This window comes from Gymnoscopelus microlampas (genome assembly GCF_963454915.1).
Source record: "Gymnoscopelus microlampas genome assembly, chromosome: 7".
Taxonomy (NCBI): Eukaryota; Metazoa; Chordata; class Actinopteri; order Myctophiformes; family Myctophidae; genus Gymnoscopelus; species Gymnoscopelus microlampas.
Genome location: NC_139944.1, coordinates 16,922,306 through 16,942,959, shown reverse-complemented (window position 1 = coordinate 16,942,959; position 20,654 = coordinate 16,922,306). Strand labels below are relative to the sequence as shown.

General features: G+C 38.6%; 3 protein-coding genes across 4 annotated transcripts in view; all 3 read left to right on the top strand.

Moving 5' to 3' along the window:
• The first annotated feature begins 327 nt into the window (after positions 1-327).
• On the top strand, positions 328-4,940 carry dynlrb1 (dynein, light chain, roadblock-type 1). The gene is made up of 4 exons (XM_084062569.1): positions 328-431; positions 1,865-1,940; positions 2,604-2,771; positions 4,202-4,940. Exons 1-4 carry the CDS (start codon positions 429-431, stop codon positions 4,243-4,245), a joined length of 291 nt encoding a protein of 96 aa, XP_083918695.1. The 5' UTR covers positions 328-428; the 3' UTR covers positions 4,246-4,940.
• Positions 4,941-5,742: 802 nt separating this feature from the next.
• map1lc3a (microtubule-associated protein 1 light chain 3 alpha) lies at positions 5,743-17,131 on the top strand. The gene is made up of 4 exons (XM_084062628.1): positions 5,743-5,921; positions 10,291-10,346; positions 10,806-10,912; positions 13,828-17,131. The coding sequence occupies exons 1-4, from the start codon at positions 5,882-5,884 to the stop codon at positions 13,988-13,990; spliced, it is 366 nt and encodes a 121-aa protein (XP_083918754.1). The 5' UTR covers positions 5,743-5,881; the 3' UTR covers positions 13,991-17,131.
• A 2,103-nt stretch (positions 17,132-19,234) lies between these two features.
• The window catches only part of LOC311049786 (semaphorin-3D), a 129,316-nt gene continuing 127,896 nt past the window's right edge, over positions 19,235-20,654 (top strand). For both annotated transcript variants that reach the window (XR_014601231.1, XM_084063631.1), the window contains exon 1: positions 19,235-19,350. The gene's annotated coding sequence lies outside the window, so the exon portion shown is untranslated. The remainder of the gene's footprint in view (positions 19,351-20,654) is intronic.

Here is a 20,654-nt window from a genome sequence, read left to right as displayed (position 1 = left end):
GTGTGTGGGGGGTGATCTTCAAGCTCACAACGCGTGGCATGGCGAGGCATTATGAGCATGCAGATCTGCTATTTTGACGCAGGCGACTAAACGATTAGGCTTTAAGACTTGTTTTTGTTTTTGTTTGAGAGATAATACAAATATGAATACAGTATAAAATAAGATTACAAAAAGATCATGTATATTATACTACACTAGAACGGTATATTGTGTTTTACTTACAGTACAAAGTAAACAAGAGTTTTTGTAAATTTACATCGCTAGGCGGCGCCACATTCCATTTACCAAGTGACGACCGCACTTGAGCCGGATGTTAAAACCACTTCCGCAGCAACACAAGTAGACATTTCAGTTGTTGCTAACAGCTAGCTGTGTGAGCTCAGACACCAGTGTTTTAATAGAAGCTAAACCAGACCGCTGCATCTAAAATGGTAGGTGGCCGTGGCATCTGACATCGTTAGGGTTCAGCTTTCTGCTAATAATCGATGGATTTATGTGGCGTTTTGATTGATTGATTGTTAGCTTGGCCTACAGCTGGCCTGCTGGTCGATCGGGCGTTGTCACAACAGCCTGACGTTGCTTTGTTGACATCTCCTTATAGACCTGTCGTTGATATACATAGCATTTCTGCTTCATTTCGTGTTCACAGTTCCCCGTAAAAATAATCCATTATCAGATATGCAAAAGTGTCACTTTTCAGCTACAGTCACCTTTTTTAACCCAAATAGGGCAATTGTGTGACACCTGACCCGAAAGAAAACAACATGTTGTCACCTTTTTCACCTCGGGGCTGTTTGCATGCCTGCATTATGTCAGTGATTGAACCTTTTTAATTTCATTTACCCTATTCGATAAAGACTGTTACCTCTGGGACCCCAATCTAAGAAATGTTAGACATGATTTGGTCCTTTTTTGATGTGTCATTTTGGTCCAGAATAACTTTGTCTTTACTGTCTTTGTACTGTAATTATAGAGTTAAAGCTGGTATAAGTGATATATTTTTTTAAATATAAACTAAAGGTTAAAGCTCTGTTAATTGTCTGACAGTAATCATTGCTAATCATTGTTTGTTCAATAACAGGGGTCAATCTGCCCATCCAGCTCACAAAATACATTTTCAGGCAGGTCACCATTTTCGTCCAATCAAGAGAGAATACATATTTATCACCTTCAATTTTAGTATTCCAATTTAAATTGTCTGTGTATTTATTTATGTCATTACTTCCGATTTCACTTGTTTATCCTGTATGAGATCTCTCTCCTGATTGCGTGATTGGATGAAATTGGTATTCCGACCTGAAAATGTGTTTTATATATGTGTTTTATATAGATCTATTTCAACCTTACTTACCAAAAATGTCACTTACAGTACCTTAACAGTGAAACTCTGATCAAAAGAGCCATTCTTGTGTTCTCTAGTTTTATATTACATTCATAATCTTGTAATAATGACAAGATGTGAAGCTAAATGAAGTTTAGCTGGGTACCCCCTGGAACCCCCTGGGGGTCCCCGGACCCCACTTTAGCAAAAAACCCTCTTTAGAATTGACATGATTGATGTAGCACAAATTGTGTGCTTCTAATTTTGACTACTGTACTGTCCTGTACTGTACGGGTGGAAACCTCATACGTCCAAAACGGTTGCTTTTCAGGATTCAAATTCAAAAGAAGCATACCTACAAGCTCAAAATGTGTCGCTTTGTGCCGTGTTTCGAGCTTGTGGATCTGCTACTTTTGATACTTTTCTGATGCTGTAGTATGACCAAGTATGGCGTTAATTTATGAACACAAAATGTTAAAATATGGAGATAAAAGGTTTTGCCCGACAGCAACAATATCCTACTTCTGCTTGCTTCTGTGTCAGGCTGATGTCGAGGAGACCTTAAAGAGGATACAGTGTCAGAAGGGTGTGCAAGGTGTCATTATTGCCAATTCAGAAGGTGAGTTAACAACCTTCATCATTTTTCAAAATTCTAATTTGTTTTCACAACTTAACCACTTTATGCCTAGCTTCCCTGTTCTGGGCATCATATAATAGGTGAACATTTGGTGAAATAGACAAGCATTTGGTGAAAATAGTAGATTTAGAATAGTAGAAGAGATTTTGTGTAGAGGGGAAAAAAGGAGAGGACCAAGTGTAGAACCCTTGGGGACACCTGGTCAACGATTGTTAAGTGGTTTAACAATCCCACAGGAAGCTGTTTATTTACAGTAAAGCACCTAGTTGGGGTTTCACACTGTCAGTCCTACTGTAGTACCACCAGTGCTGTTGTAATGGATGTGATGTGAGCCAGACATCCAGTAGAAGAAGTAACTGAGGCAGCTTTATTTCACTCAGTCTAGATCCCACTTGTGAGGTTCCTTACTTTTCCCAACGTCTCCTAAATATTTTGATTCGTCCCAAATTTCATCCATTCACATTCTCTCCGTGGCTGATCCCTTCCTATTTCTACTAGCTTATCCAATTTTCAGGAAGATTAAATCACAAAAAGGCAAATGTGAAAATAAGTATTTCTCTAAGATACTCTAGTCTATAGTGCAGTACTGCAGCTTGATTTTTTAACTAAATGAGTAACATTTTCTCTCTGTGTCCCCCTGTCCAGGCATTCCTATAAAGTCGACCCTGGACAACTCCAGTACGGTGCAGTATGCCGGGCTCATCCATCAGCTGATGATGAAGGCACGGAGCACCGTCCGAGACATCGACCCCCAGAACGACCTCACCTTCCTGCGTATCCGCTCCAAGAAGAACGAGATCATGATCGCCCCAGGTGAGACAGACAGGAATATCAGGACATGAGATTCTGCTGTAATGCACGGTGGTCATTTGTATCAGGAGTCCCAGGAAAATTCTATGAGTCCTAATAACATTTTTCGTTTTGAGAAATTGCAGTGTTTAATATTATATGGCTATACAGCTTGAGGAACCGTTCAATGGACAGGTGGCTCCATCTTATAGCGAGGTTTTCGCTATTACTTTCAGTGGGGTGACGTCGTGTTCTCTTTCTAGATATTTATGTTATATTCATGTATGTTGGTAATGTATCAATTTTTTATTAAAACAAATGTTTTGACTTAAAATTAATTCACACTTTAAAATGCATTAAAACCCAATGGTAACACAAATTAAATGTCACAGTTAAAGTTAGCGTTTTTGATTTACTATCTAAAGCAAGTTTCAAGTCCGTTCTAGTTGATTTTCATACACTGAAAACACTGCCTTCCTCAAAAACCAAACAAGACACAGTATGCTTTGGAAAATTGTTGGCACTGCAGTAATGTCAAGTATACTTTGGCTTGTGTGTGAGTCGTAGTTAATAAGCTAAACATACCAGACCACTGTTATGGTCCTTTAATGCTCATTACCCACAGGTCAGTCTCATGTCTAAAGCACCAAACCTATAACTAACAGATACTGTATAATACACTCTATTAAAGGACCGGATGACTTCAGGAAAGACCTGGGGTTTCTGCTGCCCCTCTGAAGTATAAAACCTAGTTTATAGCGTCTGCATTGCAGCTCACTAGACACAGCAGCCTGATAGGATTGAGTTTTTTCTCATGCACTCTGAAAGAACCGTATTTTTGAGCTGGTTATAATCTGATTGTAAATGCCTCATAATCTTGGAAACACTTGAGGTATCATAAAAGGAATTGTAAGCATGCCACGATTGCCACCATTACTGTGGGCCTACTATATGTACAATTTTATCATAATCCCACTAGGAAATAAGACTGCATTGTAATACAATTGAAGTGTATTATAAAATTATTTTCGTCATGCATTTCTCTTGCTCCTTAATGTCTATTTGGACATTGTGTGTGATACACACTAAGTATTATGTTGTACATCCATACTGTGCTTATCACATGTTAACCACTTATGCCTGATTTATACTTCATCATACAATTATGTAGTGTGGCAAAAATAGCCGATCTACAGCACAACAACACTCATTTTATTATTGAAATGTCTTGAAACTTTCCCCCATGACATTCCCAAAATACGGACGGCATGTTGAAAGTGGTTAATGTACATCACCTAAAGTCTTGCCTTATATTTCATTTTTTTTAAGTCAGCCATGTCTGACGTCATGTTTTGTCCTGTAAAGACTGCAGCTCAGAATGTGTTGTACTTGAAGTCATACATTAACATTCTGCTTATATGATGGTTTTCTATGGTTTTCTGTCCTTGTCGCAGATAAGGACTATTTCCTGATCGTGATCCAGAACCCCTCAGACTGAGACAGAAGACGACACTATCCATCCCCTCACCGTCTCTTCCATCTCTCTCTTTCTCGCATTTAAGCATCCGAAACATTTATTCTGTTTGTAACTGAAAGATAAGTTTGCCGCAAGTTCTTTATTTTGACCCACTGTACCAGTCCAGGATGCAAGACTTGGAAGCAGAATGGATCAAGGAGATGTCAGCACCATATGGTAGACTTATACAGAGCTACACGTGTAGATAGGTTTTCATATTTTAGCATTCCATTTCCTTTCTTGTCTCTCCTATATCTGCAGCATGGATATATCGTCACGCGTCACTCTATAGCAGCGCCGGCTCTGGTTTTGTTCTCTTAATGGATTAAATATCAGAGCCGGATGTCTGCTAAAACACCTGTGGCTGAAGCTATTCGGATTATATTGGTGCAAAATGCAACCAGTTTACAGACGTATGCATATTATGCACAGTGCAGCACATACAGAGAGAGAGCAGAATGTTTATACTGTATGTCGGAGGACTTTTGCTTTTATCTACAGTATGGAACATTTAAAGAGTTCATGATTTTTATTTATTTAACACACCAATTGTGGTCAAATTACAGTAATACTTTTGGTGAGCATGCTACTAACATCTTCCTGTTCTTGTCATGTCATACGAACATACATTTGTTTGTTTTTGTTATCTGTAAGACCAATAAAACATGGTGAAAATGTTTGGTTTTCTTTATGTGTGTGTGTCACTATTTATAGGGGATATCAAAGAGATTTTTGTAAATGATCATGATTTCCAAACCATGAATACATTTAGTCCTTGACTCTTGCATGATTGATTTGAGGTAATGAACCGAAACCTAAAGCAATCTGAATTTGAATGCAATGTATGGATGAATTAATTTACCCTTTAAATTACATTGCCTATAGAAAAAGCTTAAGTTAAATCAAAAATCCACCTGGACCCTTTCCCCATAATGGTAACAAAAATCTACAGCAGTAGTAACAATGCTCAAAAATCAAGTGAAAGATATTATTACACCTCAAAATGTCAAATTAGATATGAGCCACAAAATAGCGAATAATTAAATTAAATAACAATCTAATACATGCCCATGTTATAATTATTACATTATGTTATATATAAGCATTATTAGATTTGTTATAATCGTGGTGGAAAGTTTTAACATTTTTCTATACTTTTACTCCACTACATCTCAGAGTCAAATATTATACTTTTTACTCCACTACAATTAGAAAACTTTAGTTACTTTGTAGGTTTTGATTATGATTACAAAACATACATTAATCACTCACTCACATTTCGGTCATTTGAAAGCTGACAACCTCACAATGTGTCGCATCGGCATTGTCTGCTATTTTCAAAATATCTTTTGACATTTTAAATGTGAATACTTTTTCCACCACTGGTTATAATGTAATAACTAGTCTTATTTGTGTGAAAGTTCCCTTTAAGTGGCAGGGCAGGGTGACGTCATTGAGTCAGTGGCTGGTCGACTTGCTTTGTTTAGTGTGTTTGGGTTCACATTAGAACAGAAGAACACACACTGAAGACTGAACAATACGCAGCAAGTGGAACACCTTATATTACATATTATTCATATATTTCATTAAGTTATACATTGTATTACCATCGACAGAGATGCCTTCCGACAGACCTTTCAAACAAAGGAGGACATTTGGTAAGAAAAGCAGCCAGATAGTTGCAATCCAAACGCTCGTATAACCTTAGCTAGCTTGTTGTTAGCTCGGCCTGCTAGCCACTCAGGAGGCTAATGAGCTCTTATCGTGTATGATAAACGGGACATAATGTAATAAGGTTGGAATAACGTTTTTTCCAAGCGTTACAAGTGTTTCAAACCGGGTGTTATGGATGTTTAAATCAACGGGCCGAGCCCTGGTGTTACGACGAAATCGGTGACCCAGCGAATTCTGCGACACGTTGTGAGACGGTTGTTATTGTTCAGCCGTTTTCTTTTGATATAATCACAAAAACGAGTTCAGGGTTGAAGCATCTGAGTATAACATTATGTGGACTGAGGGATATCAAGGCCTGTTAATTCTTTAACGGTTAAGACCGTTTGATTCTTGGCATATGTTCATGATTATGATGTTAACACACAGTACCAGTGGTGGAAAAAGTACTCACATTTTCACCTAAGTAAAAGTATCAATACTGCAATGTAGAAATACTCTGTTACAAGGAAAAGTACCAGTTTTCAAAATGTACTTGAGTAAAAGTACAAAAGTATTGGTATCAAAATGTACTTAAAGTACCAAAAGTTGTGAGTCATTATGCAGAAGGTCCCATTTCACACATTTTCAAATGTATAAAGTGTATAAAAATCTTTTGAAAATAGCAGATCAGATCTAAGATCACAATGCATCGCAGTTCGCCAGCTTGTAGATCGGCTATTTTTAGATGGACAACGTATACAGAGCTGAAGTGGTTACTGTATGTTTCTACAAAGTAGTAACTAAAGTCGTCAAATAGTTGTGGAGTAAAAGTATAATATTTTCCTCTGAGATGTAGTGGAGTAGAAGTGAAAATACTGACATTTGGAAATACTCCAGTAAAGTAAAAGTACCTCTAATTTGTACTTAAGTACAGTACTTGAGTAAAAGTACTTAGTTACTTTACACCACTGCACAGTACTAGGAAAAGAAAAACAAGTTGTTGCTGACACATTATGGCTGTACACGTGTTGGGTTAGTTATGTTGCAATATGATGCCCTGGATGTTGAGGAGGGAGGAGCCTGGAGTCAGTCCATTGCATAATATCATGTCCTAACCCAACAGTGCAGTGTGGAGAAGGAAAACAAACACCCCCTTTTTTTAGGAGATCACTTATAATTCAGTGGTTCTCAAACTTTTCCATTGCCAAGGACCCCCAAATTAATATATATTTGGTCGCGGACAACCATCTGAAAACAGTTTATGCCAGGAGCAGGGACTGACCCCATGCAAGACTTCTACAAGCTCACAACGCATCACATTTTCAAATAGAAGATGTATAGGGTTAATGTGGATAAACAGATTTTTGATGCTATATTAACTCATTTTGCTGGGGGCCCCCATGGAACCCCCGCAAGGACCCCTGGGTGTCCCCAGGCCCCACTTTGAGAACCACTGTTTTAAAAGATGACTGGCTGATGTGTCAATTAAATGTAAAAATATGACTTTGGATTTCACATTAACTGAGAATGCTCAGACAGTACAACCTGGCCTTGTGTCTTGTACTATCTTTTCTTGTCTTTCACCTCAGCAAAGTTGTTTGTTTGTTTGTTTGGTTGGTTTGTGACACAGACAGTCTGTGTCATACTGACACACATAGTATTGAGTTCTACAACCGTGACAGCTGAAAGTCAAGACAGTGTGACCCACAACATATTGCTTATCATGGCTGACTTTGAGCTTGTTTTTCTGTAAAGTTTCTTGTAAATATTGGTAGTTGGCTAGTTGCATGTTGCAGTTTGTTTGGGCTTGTTTCTTAAGTGTAGCTGCTTATTTGGCTTCCTTTCTAATGTTCTTAAAGCCAGTGGTTCTCAAACCTTTTCATGTCAAGGACTCTCAAATTGTATTGTATTTGTCCGCGAACCCCTATCTGAAAATATTTTGTGCCATGGACGGTGGGTGTGATCATGGTGTTTTTGTAGACCTGTCTACGCTTGTTTCTCTCACAGAATCTGGCAACAATGTTGGTGCCATGGAATGAGATGTCGGCTGTTGCCTGGTTTTGAAATAGTTTCAGAAGGCCTGCTTTTAGGAGGCTGAGCCATAAACACAGGCCTTTAGCCTTGTTATTTACATAGACCAATCCTCTAGGGATAGGTGGAGCATTCAGCTTGCCTGCTATTTCATACAACAAAGGAAGAACATTTTTCATGCCTGAAAGCAATCTGATCTGCAACTATCGATTATATGCTTAGCCATTATTCTGTCGATTACTTTTCCAATTGATCACATAAACCATAAACAACAGTAATAATTCAAAAAAAAGTATTCATTTATTAAAATGTATAATTTGTTGTAATCGATTAAATAGATTAGTTCAATTAACTGTTGCACCCTAATCTGATTAAAACCTTTAAAATGTTTAATTCAGTTTAGTGGCCTAGACCTTGTTGTGGTAATATGCGAGAGGGGGGTAGGGGGCATTCACACACAGAGCTGCTCTGTATTTCACATAGTCGAAGAAAATACCATGAGAACAAAACAAAAGGTGCTTTCATACTTTACGGCTGCCTCTCAGATCCATCTGAGCTTTGGACCATGTTTATTTATGCTGGGAAAGTATATCTCTGTTTGTTCAGAAATAGAGCTTAGGGTATTCTTTACCTTGCAGACGTGTGTAAAGGAAAAACACAAACCATGATCCCAAACCTCAAGCAGGTGCTGCCCACAGAGAAAACTGCTGAATAAGGAGGCAACCTAAAACGCCACGCCAGTGCAATTTATATACACATATGTGTGTAAATGCAAGTTCTATTATACGTTTTTTTTTCATAGGCCAAGAATAGAATAATTCCAACAAAACACAAATATGCATCTAGTACAACAGCTTACTGGAGTTAAAGGTTTACACAGTAGTTCACCCCAAAAAAAAACGTATTTTCTATCAGTTACACACCCCATGATGCCTTGAATTCATGGAGATTTATTTTTAATTTCTGTCGCATTCCTAAGCCAATAATTTGATGACCAGCAGAGTCTCTGGTAGGAGACTCAAAGAGGATTCTACTGAGTCTCCTAATGACGATGACCCGGTCATCAAATTATTGGCTGAGGAATGCGTCAGACTGACAGCTGTGCACATTCACTGATTTCTCCGATTAAAATTCACCTCACACATGAAGGGGAGGAGAAGGGTCACAAAGAGATTTGTACGGCTTTAGGAAAATTATACATGGTGATTGAAAAAGAGGATGTGAATCATCATCAGCTTTGAATGTTTTCTATACTCTGCAGCATACTGTCATGTCGTCCAAAAGCTGCCAGCCACAGTCTTTGTCACGAATACATTTAATTGAAGGAGATGCTATTCCTAGAGCGAGGCGGAAATCCGAGACAGTAGAAGGGATGTGTTTCTTGATACCATCTTTTGTCTAGATCTCTATATGCTCATCATTATTAAATGAATCCCTCTGAAAGCTTGGTAAAGCCTAGTCAGGCTATAATATATCTTTAAAACCTAAAAGAAGTACACAGGGAGGGGGGTTGTTTTCCATTCAAATCCGCATCGATGAATAAATGCATTCTGTGGTTCAAATTGTGGCTATTTTAAATTTCTGAAGTTCTGGAAAATGTGTCAAATGACACATTTGGCACTTTTGAATTTGAAAACTACAACTTTTTATTTCCTTCTCTTGCTCTGCCCCCACTCAGGATACATCTATTACATTATTACACCTTAATGACTGAGAATCGCTTCACTTTTGCTGTTTAACATTATTGATATGAGATCTAACATTGACTGAGTGTCATGATGATAATACAATTGGCAGTGGGTGTGGCAGTTTGAGCTTCTGTAAACAATAGCAATAATCATAGATTAGATTAATTTGATCCGCTCTGTGAAAATTGTAATATCAGAGTTGCCTCATTAATACTAATCCTTTAGGGCTTTGTATTTTGGAGCAAATAGAGAACAGTTCAGAATGGCTACTGTAAATGACAGCCATGTAGAATTGAAAGACTACAACTATATTCAGGTATATTGAGCCATAATACGAGGAACTAGAGTGAAGAAGGGGCAAGTGTGCCTGCCAGTTGGATGTGCAGTGCATCACGGGTAATGTAGGAAATCTCCCATCTCTTTGTAGTTTGCTAAATGTTTACATTTATTGTTTAATTTCACAGTCAATTTAAACTGGTGAGTTCTTCAGATGGTAAATCTTTAAATTGACACGTACTTGAATCTAAACCTGAGAAACTTGGTGAATTGCACGTGAGACGATAGCTGTTTCTGATTGCGATATGATGAAAATATAGTGTATATTGAGTTTGGTCCTCATGGCAATGGGTTGCCTGTCTGTCTTTGTCTCCCACAGCTGACCGATGCAAAGAAGTCCAGCAGATCCGCGAGCAGCATCCCAATAAGATCCCTGTAAGCTGGTCTTTATGATCTTTCATTTGGAAGTGATTGAATTCTAGATGAGTTTACCACAGCAAGATGTGTGTGTGTGTGTGTGTGTGTGTGTGTGTGTGTGTGTGTGTGTGTGTGTGTGTGTGTGTGTGTGTGTGTGTGTGTGTGTGTGTGTGTGTGTGTGTGTGTGTGTGTGTGTGTGTGTGTGTGTGTGTGTGTGTGTGTGTGTGTGTGTGTGTGTGTGTGTGTGTGTGTGTGTGTGTGTGTGTGTAAATTTGCTTCTTTCCATTCATGGTATTAATGTGAATATTGGGCTACCTAAACACAGTTAAACCAGACTCATCATCCCCCCCCCCATTTAGCACTAGAAATGTTTATGCAAATTCATTTATGTAATTAGCTGCTTCCAGCCAGGTTTTCTAATGCGATATGCATCCCGAGTCTGATATAAATGTAACCACTGTCTTGTCCGTGCCCTAGGTGATTATTGAGAGATATAAGGGAGAGAAGTGCCTGCCTGTTCTGGACAAGACCAAGTTCCTTGTTCCTGATCACGTCAACATGAGTGAACTAGTCAAGATCATCAGGTAAAATGCTTCTCTGAGTCTGACTACACCTACTGTATAAAGACACAACATGAAAGACACAACATTGATGGAGTTAATTACACACACCCAAGTGGACATAGTACAATTTACAATTTAGGCATTTAGCGGACGCTCTTTATACAGAGCGACTCACAGTAAGCAAGTTAAACGCATGCATCAAATGCATAAAGTGTAGTTCCTCAGTAATCTAGGGTCATACAGTAGGTAAACCAAGAACCTAGCATCAGTCTAATCAATATAATATATAATAATATATAACAATAACAATATAACAATATAAAATGCTATCTAAATTACATCTAACCTTTGCATAATACTGCATGGTCATCAAGGCTAGGTCAAGGTCAATAGTGGCACATAGTGTAGTCTATGATCTATGGTCGGAAAAAGAGTTGTTGATGGTTTAAGTGTGTGTTTGGTGTTATCCACTAGCTAGCATGTTAGTGCTTGTGCATTTGTGCTGGTATTTGAGAGAGTGCGTGAGCGTTTTTGCCAGTGCTGCTGACACGCGTGTGAGTGTCAGGTTTCTCCAAGTCGTCCTGCTGACTGGTTTGTTTACAAGGTTGAACCCTGTGCTGCATCAGAGGGTTAAGAGCTTTGTCCATAGTCAAATAGGCCAGTGGTTCTCAACCTGTGGGACCCCAGAAGAATTTGGGGGGCTCCCCAGATGACAGTGAAATGACAATGTAAGGACTTTTAAGACTTTTTTTAATACCAAACATTTAAGAAAGAGGCAAAAATTGTGAAAATAGCTGATCTACAAGCTCACAACGCCTTGCAATTTTCACAATATTTATCTGTGGAACGGAGTCAAACAAAATGTAATGCTTATCGGGGTGGGTGGTCCCCAGTTCAAATAACATAGGTAGGTACTAGGGCTGGGCGATATGACTTAAAATCAATATCATGATTATTGCAAACTTTTGCCTCGATTATTATTAATGTATATAAAAAAATATATATATATAGTGAAAATAGCAGATCTACAAGTGTAAGTCAATTCCCACTTTCCCCATGTATTCCTGTGGCCCCTACTGTGTGGTCTTGGGGAGGGTGTCACACCTATACACGTACTGTAATGTCGTCAGACCAGATAGACCAGTGTTACTATTTCAGGATCATTGTGACACATATTCCCATTTAGAGATGCTTGGAAAGCACTTTGACATTCCTGGAAAGAACAGAACATCTTGTATTCACGTGAGCTTCTCTCCATTTTCTGCGTTCCATCCTGTCCTTTCACTATTCCTCTCTCAGGTTTTTTGTAACTCCAATCCGTCCTGTCCTGTCCTCTCTTCTCTATGAGCGTGGTCACTTTAGGAATCCAGCAGTAATGTGTTTCTACCCCTACTGTTTGCACACACCAGTCCCATTCATTTCTATTGGAGGAGTTCACGGTCACATTACCACAGTGTGCACACACAGTTAACCACATTAACCTTGGTGTCCCTGTTCTGGGCAAATGTTTTAAACAATTAAAATTCACATTTTCTTTCTTTTTCATTTCAAAATAGCGAAAATAGCACTGATCTACAAGCTGCGTTGTTATCTTGTAGATATAGATATGTCATTAAAGTGAAAATGTATGAAATATTTTATTAAAGTTTAATTATAATAGTTTAAGAGTTGTATAGGAAGCCCCTTTCAAACCCATTGTAATTTCAAACTCCATTTTAACCATGCTAGATTAATCAAAAACACCCGTCCTTGGTTCTGGTGACTCACCCTGCCCTCCTAATGCATGAGGGGGCCGTGTTTTTCAGATTATTTTTTTCATTTATTTTATTTGACTTTTTTTTTTTTTTTTTCCAAAAAATAGGAATAGTTTGTATAGGAAGGGGGCGTGTCTGATAAAATGAATATACAATATCTAAATAGTGAGTCGAGCAACTTAAAAACTGTCTGGGGGGCTCGCAAAGGCCTGGGGAGACGATAAAATGACCAAACGTTTTTTTGAAAGTGAAATATCCCTTTAAAGTTCTGCTGCAAGAAAACTCACACGTTGAAAGATGTACAGTTACAGTATCAATCACATGACACAAAGCTACATCCTGTTCAATGTGAAGCCACAAGCCTTTTAGCCACTTACATAAGAGATCCTGCAATAATAGCATGAAGAGCCATTAATTAATTCCAGCTTTGCTTTTATGCACAGAACCAAACCAACTGCGTGTGCGTTTACTTTGCATGCCGGCGTTCCGGAATCAGAGGCGTAACGTACAGAATAACAGCGTCGGCATCTAGTGTTACAATATCCTGTTTAAGATGACAGCTGCTATCGGTAGATTTGATACATTTACAAAAACAGCATACACATTTATGTGTTGCTATTTAATAATTAGAACAGGAACATTTATTTATATCTGTTGTAAAGTCAGGACTGACTCGTGTCTTTAAAGGGCAAGACCACTTTGGTAGAGGTTTGGGTTGTGTAGTTACCTTGCAATGATGTAACTCCAAAGGCAGGCAAGAAATCAAAAATAATTGCTCCATTGATTAGACATTGATAATTCAAAATATGCTCCTCATCATTGACTTACATTGTACGCTGAAACAGCTCTCAAAGTCACTCTTTTAGCACGTAAACAAACACAAACAAAGTTGGTTCAGACATTATAGAACATCACCAAACCCAGTACTGTTTTTCTTTTCTTTCTTTCCTTTTGGAGTTACATCATGAAAAGGTAACTAAATTCACAACCCAAACCTCTACCAAAGTGGTCTTGCCCTTTAACAATTTCTCACGAAATGAAAGCTTAGAATTTTGAAAAAACTAAAGATATCTATGAATTTGCTGTGAGATCAGGCTGTATGGTTACAAAACGTGTGTAGTAGTTTTGTCTGCCCCCACCCACACCCTCTCTCTTTGTTTGTCTCCCTTCCTCTTGGCCCAGGCGTCGTCTCCAGCTGAACCCCACACAGGCCTTCTTCCTGCTGGTCAACCAGCACAGCATGGTGTCCGTGTCCACGTCCATCTCCGAGATCTACGAGCAGGAGAGAGACGAGGACGGCTTCCTCTACATGGTCTACGCCTCGCAGGAGACCTTCGGCTGCTAGGGAGGAGAAAGGAGGAGAGAAGGTGGGGTGGGGTGGGATGGGTGGGGACTAAGGAGGAGTAAATGTGGGGTTAAGAATCGCAGTACCGACTCTCCCTCATACTGTCACCACAGAGGGGAAAGTAATGCTAGCCACCGGTCAAAGGCCGGTAGTTTCTTGACCCTGGCTGCTAAGATTGCCTATGCGACCCAGCCACATTGTCATCAGTCAAGGGTCCTGTTCTATTCTTAAAAGCATATGTGGTGCACCTGGCTGCTGCAGTTTGCCATCCATCAGCCTGTATGTATGGTGGACAAAAAATGTTTGGTTTCCTGCCCTGATTCTAACCTCACTCCGCCCAAGCTTCTCAATGTCACCTATCTTCTGTTTAGCTGCCTACTAGTACTCTTCTTACTCCTGCCCTCCACCTCTCTCTCTCTGTCTCTCTCTTTTCCCCTCTATTCCTTTGCCTTGCTCACATCGTCACGGTCAGTAAAGAGAACAATAGATTCCAAATAGCAGAGGACACCTCAGAGATAGAATTTACTATTAGAATTCAGGATGGGACACACACACTTAGGGTTTACTGTTATCATTTGGATGGAGTTTTTAAACTGGCTGTTGCTGTTTATTGGGAAGTTAGGTTAAACTTTAATATAGGCAACAAAAAACAAAAGCCAGTCGTTGTTCATTAGGTGATTGGAAGCTTGGCTGATAAATTAATTGATACTACTTGGTGATAAACACACTTGCCTCGTTGTAGACAAGACGGAAGCACAGTGCGGTTAACTCCTCAAGCACCCCTCATTCGCTGTTTAATTTTCAATGCCATCTTCTCAACTATTTCCTTTTGGACAGCAGCAACAGTAGTACAGGCTAGTAATAGATTTATTTTTAAATGATTATTGTTTTTACGTTTGTTTGATTTTCTTCTCTTAAACCACCCCCACCCCCAATTCTTTCTTAGTTCTTTGTTTTGTTCAGTATTACGTAGATTACTACGTAGATTACCAGTTGTGGTTTATCACAGTTTGTCTTCATTGTAACTTCATTGTACCGTAAGTCCCAACCTGACTCTCACATAGCCAACTGCTGGTTATCACTGAGCTGGCAAAACGGGCTAAAATATAAGAAATTACCGTAATTACAGTAATTTATATCATCATTTACTGTAAATATACACGTGCAATACTCAATCCCCTTTAACCCCTTTACATATTTCACACACACACACACACACACACACACACACACACACACACACACACACACACACACACACACACACACACACACACACACACACACACACACACACACACATACACACACACAGAACCATTAGGTAACACTGTGTATCATATTATCACCTTGTATGAAAGCCAGAACTAAATGGCTTTGTCAGACATTTACTTTATATAATGGCTACCTTTATATGCACAGTGCACGTAGTCTAGGAAGGGAACATGGCTCTAGCAGCACTGGCCAAATGAGGCTCACATTTGACAGTGACGTTCATCCAATGACCGTTGGATCGGACTGCTGCGTTTCGTCTACTTTAGAAGAAAGAAAAAAAGAAAGGCGATTCTCAGCCTGTTTTCAGAGCAGAGGTCACAATGTAGGATTGATTTCCTACCCTGTAAGCACATTATATTACAGTACACGCCGCTAGCATTGTCAGCCTGTCGGATGACCCAGGAGCAGTTTGAACGGTTTATCTACTAGATTTTACGGAGATAACCGGGGGTGCTCTCAGTTCAAGTGGTTTCCAAGTAAACCGCTTTGACCCTGACGTCCCTGTTTTTTGGCCATGCCATTATGGGTGAATTCATACATTTTGAAATATTCTCAAAAATAACTGATCTATAAGCTTGAGCTTATAAAGCTTGAGCTATTTTTGAATTTCTTTGATTAGGGCTTCAGTGGTTAAAATGCTTGTTCACCCCACTTCCCTACACTGTGTCACCTCTATAGCTAAATACACCAGTTGTCTTGTATTTGTAAAACTCCATTTGTCCACTAGCTGGGACAATACTGGGCACAAAATCCCGACAAGGAAATGAGAGGCGAATGTTTGGCGTCTGGCCTTCAACTTGGAGCAGAATGCACTCACACAGAGTAAGAACAGTGGCTACTCTGGTCAGGACAGTGAGGAGACAGTGACTTCACAAGGGTTAGACAACACTTACATACATAAATGTACTAGTTATATACACAGACAAATTTGCTGTATTTGCGAAACAGGCAGGCAAACAAAATAAATCAAATGCGGCTTTTCATCAGAGCTGGGGTGGAAAATAACGCTTAGTAGCCCACGATCTTCATATAAACACACCCAAAATCCTGAGTGTTGATTTAACAAAACCACGTTTTACTTGAGAGTGTACAAATGGACCCGAAAGGTCAATTTTTACACTTGTGAGTTAAATGAATGCTCTCAAGACGCTGTGGTGCTGTGTACCAGTGTGTGACTTGTGTGAGGACAGTTTCTGTCGCTTATCGGAGTGCTTGTAAGATTGCAGCGCGTGTGTTGTGACTGTAGAATAGAGTTGAGTAGTAGGGATTTAAAAACAACACATTATACAATGTAGGAAATGAAAGAGCTTCTTTGCACATTATATTAAATTAATACGAATATATAAAAAAATACAACTTGGCATTCATTTTGTTTGTTTTTTAATGATTTTAATTACTGTATCTATATAACATTATCTTCTTTTGTATCTGCTCCACTGTTGTGTAGGGCACTGCTTTGTCACTGTATGTTGGTCTGTCTGCCTTTTGTTAAATAAGACTTTTTTTTTGACAGAAAAAGAAAAAGGTTGAGAAGCACTACATACTTTGCATGTTTTGTTTTTGTTCTCGAGTTTTCATTTTTGATATGTGAAATTATTTTACGCAATAGATATTATTGTATTGTTTTATTTAATGTCTTTTTAGATGTCTCTGAACCAAAAAACAGAAAATACTGTAAGTATGTGTATGTTTGAAACAAAAAAAGTGTGCGTATCAACGATCATATAATCAGTTATTCTTAGGATGCGTGTTTAATTTAGGCTTTCTGACATTGTCACTGTGTGGAGGGGTGTACATAGACATTGCTACGACTTTATTTCAAGCATTTGCCAATAAAAGACAAAAAAATTGAAAGAAACTTTGCCTTGAAAAGAATTCTGCTGTCCTTGTTTTGAATTTTTCTTCACTTGACCAACACTACTACTAGCAACAGTGAATGAATGTGATCAACACTGAATGAATGCCAAGGTTCCTTTCTGACCTACCGGTAATTATTTTTGTAATCAACAATGTTGTTGAGACACCCTGGACACTTGCTGAACAGAGTTGGACCTAAACGTTGAGAAGCACGTCATTTCCTCAACAGGAACTAAAATCCTATGTACTTTGTTGAAGGGAGTCCCCCAGGGGTCTATACTAGGCCCTCTCCTTTCCCCCCTATCTATATTATATTTCATGTGTTTGAAAAGAAAGAAATGGACAAAAATATATATTGACTAATATACTGTATTCGTGAAAATGTATTCCCAGGGTCCAAAACATGTTTCCAAATACGTTTTTGGCATGCTTTGAAGCATGCACAGGAATCATATATTTTGGCTGTATAGCAGGTGTTTTGGGAGGCAGAGCCCTCGTTCATTCTGGGCCAAGACCAACAAGGCAATTCAAATGCTTTACATAATACATTAAGATGAATCAAAACAATTGTAAAATAAAAACCGAACAAATATATAGAAAACAAAACTCAGTAAAAGGCAGTAGCAAATAGAAAGATCTAGCTTTGATGTAAAATAACAGAGTTGTAGCAGACCTCCAGCTTTCTGGAAGTTTGTTCCAGATATGTGGTGCATAAAAACCAAACGCTGCTTGTCCACGTTTAGTTCTGATTGTGGGGGACAGAAAGCAGACCTGAGAGGTCTGGACTCTGGTTGATTCATGATAACAACATCAGAAAGAAGACCTCTGTTGGGCCCTCAACAGCTCTACACTGATAAAGAAGCCCACCAACATCTTTTCTTCCTGAGGAGGAGGAGGCAGAGGGGAAAGCCCACCTATCTCACCAGTCAGACTCTGATAAACCACCTACCATCAAAAGCATCATTCCTCACCTAATGTATCACAGCTTGGTATGGCAGCTGCTCTGTCTCAGAGAGGAAATCATCTCTCCATGTCAAAGACTCACCACTGTCTAGTACCACCAATCCAGTCTATATTTACCACAAACGTCAACTTGGTCTAATAAGAAGCCAAGGCCTTCAAAGATATTATGACTTTTATTTTTTTATGATCAATATTCTATGCACTTTATGACTTTCTTTTTGCACTGGACGCATAATCATTTCGTTGTACCATACTGTTCAATAATAACATCCATCCAAGGCACATTGGCACCTAGATTGCGTTCTGCAAATGTTTGCATCTTTTGACCACATGGTGGTGCTAATCTTACTCAAACTTGAGTAATTGTACACACCACACACATTCAAAAAGTTTTGTCTTTCAGCCAATATACACAATTCTTCAGGGTTCTTTAACAGTAAAAAATAAAAACAATTGTATTCTGACTCTGAGGTAAAATAAGGGGTGATAAAATATCCAACAACTGCCACCTATCCGGAGATTTTAATAAATAAATTCTCACTGCTGGAAAGAAAACATCACCTTTGAGGTTTTACTAAAAATCTTTAGTTTCATATTTCACAATGTTTGATGCTTCACAAGACTATTTATGTATTACAAAACTTTTTCTTGATTTCAAGCGGCATCAGTAGCCTAATTGTCTTTGGTAATTATGTCCTGTCTCCCTCCACCTCCTAACCCATTGGTTTAGTTCCTAAACATTTCAGCTGACCCAAAAGAAAAGATACATTTGAATTCTCCATGACTCACAAAAAAGTTTTTAAATTAAATTAAATTAAATTATTTGTAATGTATTTCTTTATATATATATATATTTTATATTATGTATTAGTGGAAACAAATCTAGGAAATGCATTTCTTTTAAAAAAAACAGGATATTTCTCGCAACCCATAAAAATGGGTCTCAAAACCATTCTTTGGGAAACACTGGGTTAGGACCTAACTATAAAGTGCCCACTAGGGGGCGCGGTAGTATTCAGTAGAACAGCTCCATCACAGCGCTGAAGGCTGGAGGAGACCTGCTGCTGAAGGAGTGGCTCTCTCCTCTCCTTTCCTCTCCTCCATGTGCTCCGTTTGTTTATAACGTCAAGAAGACTTCAACCACTCACTCACTCACTCACTGACGGTTACGGCTCTCCTACACTTTAAAGTCACTTTAAGGCGGCAGGCGGCTTGTTTTCTACGTGCGGAATTCAGAAATCACCCAGTCAAGAAAGAGTTTCTCGGTGAGTCAGAGTTCCACTAAGTTTTCTTTCATGTTCATCTTTGTGAGTGCGTGTCGTTTCTTTGGTCTTGACCCTCGTTGTTTGGCGGGCTGGTGATGCGGTCTGTGGTGTGTGTGTGACAGTTCATGTTGTTGCCTGGCTGTAATTATAAAGAGAAGAAAGCTGCTTATGTCAGTATTTAGCCTACAGTTGCTGTCAAAATAATTATCTGCATTTCGGCTCCGGCTGAAATGATTGTAATGATAGTGTCACTGTGTTTGATCTCCTGGCATATAATTGTGAGTGACTGTGAGTAGTATCATAGCTCCTTGTTCACAACTGGATGCAGTGCAAAGTGGTGTGTGTGGGTGGCTACTGTGAAGTCGGCTCACCTGTTACATACTATTCTAAATAGCCTACACACATACATTATATTATACATATATATATATATATATATATATATATATATATATATATATATATATATATATATATATATATATATATATATATATATATATATATATATATATATATGCATATATGTATTATTATTTTATTTTCGTTTAATTTAATTACATTGAAAATCTATTCAGGAGAGAACTCATAACATCCCAGTGAAACAGACACAAGACTTAATAGAGTGGAGTTAGTAGAAACAAAACAGTAGAATGGAATAGAACGAGAACACGCTGTAAGACTGACCAGAACACGCTGTAAGACTGACCAGAACACAATAGAAAACCATCATAAATAGAATAGAGTAGAGAGGAACAGAGCAGAGTAATGATTTGAATGAAATGAAAGGATAACAAATCATCAAATCAGACTAGTAGAAAGCAGAGTAAACCAATGCAGAGGAGAAGAGAACCAATCAAGTGACTCTTTGTACACAGTAAAAACATAGTGATGAGTTGACTCAGAAAGTGTCAAAATGGATTTATATTTGAACCCCCATCTGAAAATGTTTTGTGCCAGGGACCCCCAAGAAGAGAAGATTTGTGTTAAAAACAAATCGAAATGATTAAACACTTTTCAAACACTTTAGAAAATGTTCAAAAATAGCAGATGTACAAGCTCAGAGCTTGTAGATATGCTGTTTTTGAATAGCCAACGTAAAAATGGATAAAGTGGTTAAAATGATTGTTGATGCTACATTAACACATTTTGCTGGGGAACCCAACTTTGAGAACCAATGCTATAAAGGCCATTTTGTTAAATGTTAAAAGTAAACTAACGCTCCACATTTGCCGGGTGGTCTGTCAGTCTCTACTGTCTCTATACTGTGTGTATGGTCTGTCTCCGCTGTCAGTGTCAGTCGG